At 36.5% G+C, this 9993-nt stretch overlaps 1 protein-coding gene across 2 annotated transcripts in view; it reads left to right on the top strand.

Moving 5' to 3' along the window:
• LOC131040261 (OPA3-like protein) overlaps positions 1–2406 on the top strand; it is a 60073-nt gene extending 57667 nt beyond the window's left edge. For both annotated transcript variants that reach the window (XM_057973158.2, XM_057973157.2), the window contains one exon: positions 2067–2406. In XM_057973158.2, the coding sequence (XP_057829141.1) occupies positions 2067–2234 (168 nt within the window). In that variant the 3' untranslated portion in view covers positions 2235–2406. The remainder of the gene's footprint in view (positions 1–2066) is intronic.
• The last annotated feature ends 7587 nt before the right edge of the window (positions 2407–9993 follow it).

The raw sequence follows: 9993 nt of genomic DNA on the forward strand, positions 1-9993 counted from the left end.
TTTTCAATTGTCCTATCTCGATGCAGGAGCACCGGTCTAGTTCTTACCGGTTGGGCAGTTTTCAGTGGAATTGCTTGAGAGCGTGGCATTTCTTCATGTTTGAGTGTTTAGCATTGTGGTTTTGGGTTTATGCCCTTGTGTTCTTGGTCATTGTTGTGTTCAAGTTTCATAGCATTTGGCCTTGTTTCCGGTAGTATGTGGATCCCGGTATTGTCTCGATTGATGTGCTTACTGGTTAGCTTGCAGAGTGTCAACGAAGATTATTTCGGGTTGCGATATGTTGCTATTGCCTCATATATTATTATTGCTGGGTAACAGTTGTGCTATCTTTATAACTAATTTGAGCCATATTTTGTTCAAAAAGTTTGGACTTCTGTGTTCATGCTCTACCACGGTCGTCCAGTCCTTGCACAACTTTTGGCTCCTCACCCATATATGTGCATCTTTTTTCACACTCATTGCGGGAACTCTTGTACGCTCTTTATGTCACATTGCCTATGTATTTTGGAGAGTTGTACATTTATATTTGAGCATGGTGAGAATGATTGCCATCTTGGTAATGTAGGTTGTAGATATAGTGTTCTGTATATATTCGTGTTATTTTTTATTTTGGAATGGGTTTCAGTTGATTCTTCTATGCTACATTTTTGTGTGCTTTTTTAATTGAATTTGTGTTTATAGACTTTACGTGCATCCATAGAACAACCATCTAGAGTGTGAAGTCAGAGACATGAAGTGATACCAAGTTGTATTTTTAGGGTTATGTTATATACCATAAATTCATTAATAGGTAAGGTGGCGAATTGGATGAAACAAAACCAAGAGGAGACTGATTGATATAGTTACATTTTTCTTTAAGACATTGCAATCAAAGATGGCATGCAGTATGAATCCCAAGGTGCTTTTGGACTTCTAAAAATATGATTTTTGATCATAACATCTATGTTTTCTTAGATTTATCCTAATCTTTAATAATCTTTATGGTAGCAAAAGTGCAATGATAGCTGCACACTATAGACTTTGAGTAATGCATTAGCTCCAACCTTTTATTTTTTTTATTTTGCATTTTTCTGAAATGAAAATTAATTCAAATCTAAATGCATTTTTACAGCTGATAAACTTTTATTTGCATGGTTGATGTTACTTGGAACTGTGTAACTGCAACTGAAGTCCTACTTTTAGCCCATTTTGTACCAACAGCAATATCACTATCTCCTAACTTGAGCACGACTGTTTGCTTGATGTTTAGCTTGCAAATTGGAAGGCAGTTACATGTATATATGCAAAGTTACTTCCTACCTTGGACACATTTATATGGAATGCAGTTAGATAAGATTGGTTAAAGGAATTTAGTAAATGTCTATGTTAACTGATTGAAGTGTAGTGCAGCCCTTAAGCCATTAAGCTGATAAAATTTGTTCTAGTGAAATTGGATCCGATCAAATTTCTTCAGATGTCAAGGCTGACAAAGTACTTTCTTTGGCGTGTCTGTCAATTGCTGCTGCCCCCCATTAAATCTTTTAGTTCTGTAACATTTATGAAGGGATCCACTGAAGAATCAGTGTCCAAGCTGTTGCAACATTTGCTTACACTGGATATTTAGTATTCACAGTAACTACCTATTTGCAACAAGGCATGTCCCTTGGAAATTGAACTACGTCTGACCCTAAGGTAGGCATCAGTCTTTAGCTTTGATCTAATTCTTGGAGGCAAACATTTTGGATGGGAGATGAGCCTCGGCTAAGCCTTGAATGGGAATTTAGATTAATTTAAACTGCTTGGTCTCATGCATGAAAGCTTAAATTCCTAGGCCTCCTTGAGTGCTATAGCAAATTTGTTTCATTAATGGTTTTCACAGAATCCTATTCTATTCTCTTGAATGGCTCAGTTTATCATTATCAGTTTGCATCTAATTCAATACAGGAATGTCTGTCAGCTTTTCTTGGAGAGAAATGCAATTTGTATTTTTCATTACATTGATTCATGTCTGCTGTTTTTTTATAATGGCATCCCATGCTGGTATTTATTTGATATGATGTCTGATATACCGCATATCTTATTACTAGGCATTGAGGCAAAGAGATGATGATTTAGCACGTGAATTGGTGCTTTTGAAACAAAGATTTGATGAGATAGAACAGTATGCCAGGGCCCGTGGTATTGCAGGTATCTTTACCCTTCGGAACTCTGTGGGAACTGAAGAGAAAAAGCAAACTCAATCAGCACCCACATAATCGATCTCTTCTTCTACATGTGAAGGGATTTGCAAAGATCCTCAGTATTTTATCATATATTTTTTTTTCTTACCAGCCACATTGATCCTAGTGGCATCACAAACATTGCTAATCTTGACCATATGCAATTTGTTTTTATCAGCGAGAATCGAAATTTTGACTATTCAGGTTTGCCATTTTTGTTAACATCTATGTTACCATTAAATTGGTTTATCACTTGTGTACCATGAGCACGTTATAGACAGGACAACTTTTGGATTTTTTTTCCTCACCATAGTGAAATGTATTCTTCCATCAGCAAATAAAGAGGGTATCGTAATTTTTATGAAAAAAGAAACTAAACCACAGTTTGGAGCTTGATGATTAGTTTTTGAAGAGCTAATCATATTATGGTAAAGATGGAAGTTGAGTTGAACACATTGCTTACGAAGTTTTTGAATGTTAATAAGAGAGATTTATCATACTTTATATGTAATTCTTGGACTTCTTTTCTATTCCCAGACATTTATCTAGTTGTGAACAGAGTTCCAATAACAAATAAGGAGGACCATCATTGCCCAAATTAGTATTATTTACGAAACCCTCAAAACTTGGATGAAACTTTTGCTTGTTTGGATTTATTTATACCCAAGTTCAGAATCTCATTAATATGATTAGCTTGGATTGAACTAACTTCCTCAGCACAAAGACAAAAGCTAATTTTAAGTCACTGTCAGTCTATAAAAATTCTATCAGACAAAGATTACCTGGTTGAATTTCCTGTAATTTTGTCTTCTGTTGAAAGTAGACATTTTACCACAGGTTCCAATAGGGTGGATGTGCTGTATAGTACTTTTGATGAGATTGCCATTGTGTGTTGTTCCTTATCCTAAACAAATTTGTTACAAAGCCAGGAGACATGCTTATGTTTTACACAGCAAATTGGTTGCTCACATTATCATCTCTATAAATGATTTATAGGCTAAGGAATGGTTATTGGGAGAGCATTTTGGCATCATACCATTCATATACATGGTGGTTTTTGATATTGGTAAAAGTGGGATTTATAGGGCCCAAACCCTTGAACAATAGATCAGCCAACTAGCAAACGCGCACGATGAGATATAAGACGAAATAGCCATCAAAATGAAACAGAGTGACACACAAGTGTAGCCAATCCGCTATACACAGCAATAACTAAGAAATAAATAGCATAGGGACCCGAGGTCCACATTAGACAATGATAGATCCAACCTTGTTCAGATTCACACCCTTCATTCTAATACAAGATTGGGAGATGGATTTACGAGGACCTTTCTTCTGCCTCTGTATTACAGTCCAAGAAATATCATTATCCAAATCCACAAAACAAGGAGATTGGGCAAGGATTCCTCCACAAAGGGCCCATCATTGTGCACAACAGAAACATTGGAATGACAAGGCAGAGAAGCTAGATGTCAAATTTCCACTACATGAGTAGTTTAAAGCTGAGTTGAAGTTGAAGGAACAGTGAACCAAGTGATGGGAGTAGGAGGATGAGACTCACCAATGCGAGCTGACGGATTTGTAGGGAGGGGTAGGAACTGCCAGAGTTGTTTTAGGTGCTTGAGATTCAACATGTTGAGAACACATCATCATCTTGAGAGGAGTTATTAATTAGATAGTTGGAGGCATGCATAGTCAAGTGATCTTTGCTAGCATTCTTCCACCACATCATTGCGCCCATGCATTTGTGGATGAAACAACTAGGTGATTGATGGTAAAACATCTTCATTAGAAGGGGAGACTCATAATTGAGTAGTTGAGTCCAAGGCCTATCCCTTGCTATCAAAACCATGTCCCAATGAAGAGGCCTGGAGATATCAATTCCATGAAAATATGAGCAAAGGTAGAGTGACCCATATGAGAAGTGGTAGAGTCAACCTTTAGGAAATGTCTAATAGATTTGCCTATGGCCTTATTGCAAGAATCTTTCCAAAATTGTAGGGGAAGATTCAGAAGATAACACACAAGTTTGACATTGAGAGGTTTGGAAAGGAAGTTGTAGAAGAAGACCAAGGCTTGATTGAGAGAGAGTGTGTGCTCTCCTCACAACTACAACCTATCATTAAGCATCAAATTCTTGCCCATTGAAGAGTCAAAAGATGCAATGAAAAACCACCTGGCATAAGGGAAGAGCTTGATCCTGCCCTCAATGATAGGCCTCCAAGAATTCAACATCCATTTCTGAAGATTAGGATGGGAAGGCCAAAGATTACTGAATGTACAAACCAAACCCTTATGCATATAGAAGTATTCTTTTTCAAGAACATTTTGGCCACAAACCACCACAAGGGTGGATTGTGGACAGAGAAGGGGGCATAAGTTACTTTGCCGAGGGTGAGGAGAACCCAAAAATCAATGATGGTGGACATGTAGGCCTTGAAGCAACCTTCGTGCTAGGAGTGATATGATTACCAGGAGAACTAATTGTCATTTGAGTGGAAACCTATAGGACCCTACTTGAATTTGAGCAAGTTTTGATGCTGTCCGTAGAAGCTTTTGAGAGTAGACATAGATTTTGTGCCCAACATAGTCCTATTGTATGTCAAAGGATTAATAAAAGGCTCTAGATCATTTTGAGCACTCAAAGAAATGCCCATCATTTGAAGAAAGGTGAAAACAAAACTAGAATTGTCACCGTCCCCAATATTGGCTTGAGTAGGGGGAAGGTACATAATGCATGAGACAAAAGAAGAGCCACTGATGGTTGCAAAGGGAGTTTGCATTGAAGAAGAATGGGACAGTGAAAGGGTCGTGCTAGGATCAACAACCATCAAAACTTCATTAGAAACATTCTAATATGAGGCGTTGGGAGAATGCCAATAGTGAAATGCATGCATTTGTCATTGACTTGCACAAACTTTATCAAAATAGAGGGTGGGATGATTGAACCATATGGTGGGATTGTGTAATTTGAAAAACAACTTTACTGTAATGGATAAGAGAGCCATTTTTTTACCATTCTACATTTTTTCCCCCTTTTTAAAATGAGCTTATCATCAAGTGTTTTGTAAAAATGGACAGAGGATGGTGAGAGGAGGTATCTATCCATCAAACAATTTTTAAAGTGGGAATCTTATGCAATAACATGTATTCTATATGATATTATTGAATTATCACTAAGTTGAAAGTACAAGTGTTTTGATATATTTAATGTTTCCAATGTCCACAACAAGAAGAAAAATGCTTTTAAGGTAAAAATTGCTTGCCAACATATTTTATCAACATTATGGATCGATATCACATGATCGAGATGAATTGGTGAGGATGAAAACATGTTTTTCTAATATAATAACTCCAATTAGATACTTGATGACAACCTGGGGTTTACTTCAATTTTTTATTAGATGTAATTATGTCCCAATTAGAAAAACTATATCATTGTAACAAATTATTAAACATAATCAAGGATCAATTTTGTAAGGCTATAGAGAAGTTTTAATTATTTTAGAAAGGGACCAACTAATCTCATACCATCATCTCTATTGTAGCTTTACTCATATTTGCCAATCCTTGTCGCTTTGGTCGATCACCTCTTCAAATATGATCGTCAACAACAACAATTTGTGTGTCCTCAAATCTAAAGTGGTGTTTGATTGTATAATATTCATTTGCTAAAGATGATTGGTTAGTCCTTTCATAGTTTATGCCCTTTCTCTATACATGTATTGATTGGTCTTCCCTATACCATATGCCTCCTTTATCCAAAATATAGGGATCACCATACAAACACACAATATGATACACTATATACGTTTTATCCTTAGTTACACTAAACAATTTTCTTTGTAACTTGATGTGTGATTTTTTGTTTTTTACATTTTATTTCTTTAGAATCTTAGATATTCCAATAAAGATGCTTTCAACATAGAAAGAAATATTAAAGTCCAGTCATCAACTATTCACATTGATGTTCATGACTCATCTTGGCATGTTAGAAGGTCCTAGTGATATGTCTTCCCTTATAATGGTTCTTCTTTAACACCTCACTCAAATGTTTTAATTAATTTTCCAACTTTTTATTATCTAATATTTTAAAGTCTCTAAGAGATGGAGTTTTGAAAAATAGATTTTTAGGCCAAGTGGTGGTGATGAGAGAAGTCACGTGCAATCAAGATCATTACGGGCACTATTCCTATAAACATTGCACACTAAATAATTATTATCATTCACTAGGAAAACATCTAAGAGGGTTATCATTACCTTCTACCTCTTTGAATAGCTCAACATTGTCAAAAAGTCCATTGATATTCTTGGAAAAGTCTTCTATTTCATCTATGCCATCTTTCTAACATTCATTAGTATCATCCACATCCCTTTTTCACCATTCAAGATTGGGCATAAATGAGTTGAGAGCCTTCCCACCTATCAAATTATTTCATAGATAGATTGACCACTATTGGAGGAAAAAAGAACCTATTAAAATATTCACTATTTTCTCATCAAGTATTCTATTCAAATCGAAGAGAGTAAACCTTAAACACAACTCAATGTGGTCTTCCATTTCCTCATTAGTGAGAGATCTGCTAATACCAATCTATGCTTTATTGGAAATTTGGTGAAAAGGAAGATCAAATTGAACTTCACCAATCTGTCATGTTCCTTAGACTTCTCGTCCTTCACAAACTATACAAAATGTACATTCCTAAATAGAGGACGTGTGATGTCTTGAGTGTCTCAACCAAGAAAGATGTCACCTTAGAGATGCCTACTTTGTGGATGTTAATAACTTCATATTTCCTTGATGTGATTTAGGTTATAAAATTAAAATCATTTGAATATTTTCATGAAATAGCCTCTATTATCGAATTGATTTGGTTATACTCTAACTTCTTATAGCTTCTAGTTCTATGCAAATAATCCTCTATTTTTTATGTAATCATCCATTTTTATTGCCACAATTATACTACCTTATCCACCCTAATGACAATGATGGTTACATTTCTTTTAGCAAGTTGTTCATATTTCATTTTTGCAAGTGATGACAACAACCGGTTCAGTGTTTGGTCCTCTAGAGTGCATTGGAATATTCTTCCATATGAAGTTTTCAAAACACAAGTCAATTAATATTTGTTTACAAATACACTTGATTGATGGTAGTTAATGCATTGTATACATTTCCCTTATAATTTATCAAAATCTTCAATTACAAAACCACATTTCTCACAAATAGTTGAAAAAGGATTTACAAATGCATTTGCAATTGTGAGCTTTCCCTATACCTATATGGAAATTAGACATGCATATGTTAGATAAAAAAATGTGCAAATGATGCATATAAGTCGATGATGATATCAATTATTTTGTATTTTATATGACGAGTTGATGAAAAATGCAATTGTACCTTAAATGTTTTTTATTATTAAAAGCAACAAAACAAGGGAGCTGGCCCTATATATAAAGAGCCCATAGGTGGCATAAAAGAAGTTAGCAAAACAAGGGTGTTGACAATATACAAGCTTAGGTCAAAGAGGCCATTAACAATAGGTCAGAAGACCATTGTTACCATTGTTAAAAGGCCTACCAAACCAACAACACAATAGAAGAAAGCTAGGAACCCACCTCAAGAGTGGGGAAAATCACCTGCAACTCGACACATAAGAGTTTAGGGGTGGGGGGGACGGGGGTGAGGGGAAGATTTACCTTTACACTTACGACAAATAACAATCTAGACAATGCTATTATTAGGAACATCATTGCAAGTGGGATCAAGTGGGAAAATCCCCTCAGAGTGTCTGTTAGCACCTGGAGTAGATTGTTGCTACATAATAACACCTGTAGCGGACTCACCAAGAGCAAATTGTTGCTGCTGAACAACATTAGGAGCAAACTGTTGCTGTAGAACAAGAGCAACAAGAGTAAAAACCTCAAGGCCTACGAAGGTCACACCACTAGGATCCAGGTGGAAGCAGAGGACACAACAACAGTAAGAGACACAACCTCATCTCAGGAGGAGTCATCATCAACATGTGAATAGTCATTAGAATTAGGAGCCTCGACAACCAAATGATCAACACTAGCATCTTTCCACCAAGAAGCAACACCTTTATGATGTGAGAGAGAACAATCAGAAGCTAAGTGAATAGTTGAGAAGCATCTACGACAACGAATGGGGAGGCCCTCATAGTCCAACAGTTGAGTCTGTGGCTTATCCCCAACCATAAGAATCACATCCCTAAGGAGAGGCATAGAGATGCCATTGTCGATTAAAATGCGAGCAAAAGTAGAATGACCCATGAAGGACGTGGCATCATCAACCTTTAAGAATTAGCTTATAGAGTTGCCAATGGCCTTGTAACAAAAATGCTCCCAAAAATGAAGAAGAAGATTAGGAAGGCGAAACCACACCAGACACAAATTGAGTGGTTCAGTAAGAGGGTTAAAATAAGTTGTCTAGGGTTTGATCGTGAGAGAGAGAACTCCCCAAGCCCACAACTTGCTCAACACCAAGTCATGATCATTAGAAGAAGCAAAGGAAGCAATGAAAAAACCCGTAGCACAAGGGAAAAACACAATGTTACTAGCAATCAAAGACTCTAAAGAATCACTCTCCCAACGATGTAGATTAGAGTGAGAAGGCTAGAACCCAACAAATCTGTACACCAACCCACAACATTGGTAGAAAACAACATTTTCAACTACATCTTGGCCATAAACCACAATAGGGGAGGTCTTGGAACAAGGAAGGGGGCGAGATTTCCTCTTGGAAGGATGAGAAACAACAATTCTGGCAACACGAGAAAAGCTCCACCCACCAGTAGTAGAAAAAGGTCCAGGATGGACCCCAACACCTGTAGTAGCCCTGACATGACCACCACCATCAGAAGCCCTTACACCATTTGTAGCAGGTGGTGTAGAAGCATCACTATCGACGAAAATCACAAGAGACGTAGAGGACTCAGGCTTAGACCCAAACCCAACCAAAAGGGGCACCCTAGGCAGAGACGTAACTGGCCCAGAACCAAGCAGGCTTCATCATGCCTTAATTGTTAAGATGAGTAATGATCACAAGTTTTCCAATGCTATTTTGTCATTTAGTTCAATGATGAATGTGGATGTGGCTATATGAAGTGTTGTAAATTGTGCTAGTTTCTTTTTACTATGTTTTTTGAAAAAACTAAAATGAAACTTTTCCAATGTTACATTATTCAATTGATGAAAAAGAGATGCAATTGCATGAAACAAATAAAATAATGTTGGAGGTAAAACTATTGTTAGAAGAAATGCATTGAAATTAGAAGAAAACAAATGAAAATGGATGAGTATGTGATAGTGTTCTTATTGTATCATCATGATATAGGACCATTTTTGAGATATGTTAGAAGCATCACCGCCCACAAAAATTATAGGAGATGTTGAGGACTTAGGCCTAGACCCAAACCCAACTGAAAGGGGCACCCCAAGCAAAGACGTAACTGGCCTCGAACCAAGCAGCCCAAAGACTGTTGGGGGAGCAGTAATATTTTTCAAGATGGATGTTGCAGGAGCAAACACTACAAGAGCCATCATCTCATCTAATTGTGCCTTAAATGTTAAGACGAGTAATGATCACAAGTTTTCCAATGTGATTTTGTCATTTAGTTCCATGATGAATGTGGATGTGGCTATATGAAATGTTGTAAATTATGCTAGTTTCTTTTTACTATGTTTTTTTTAATAACATGAATGAATTTCTTCCAATGTTACATTATTCAATTGATGAAAAAGAGATGCAACTGCATAAAACAAATAAAATACT

Source organism: Cryptomeria japonica, chromosome 7 (genome assembly GCF_030272615.1).
Source record: "Cryptomeria japonica chromosome 7, Sugi_1.0, whole genome shotgun sequence".
NCBI lineage: Eukaryota > Viridiplantae > Streptophyta > Pinopsida > Cupressales > Cupressaceae > Cryptomeria > Cryptomeria japonica.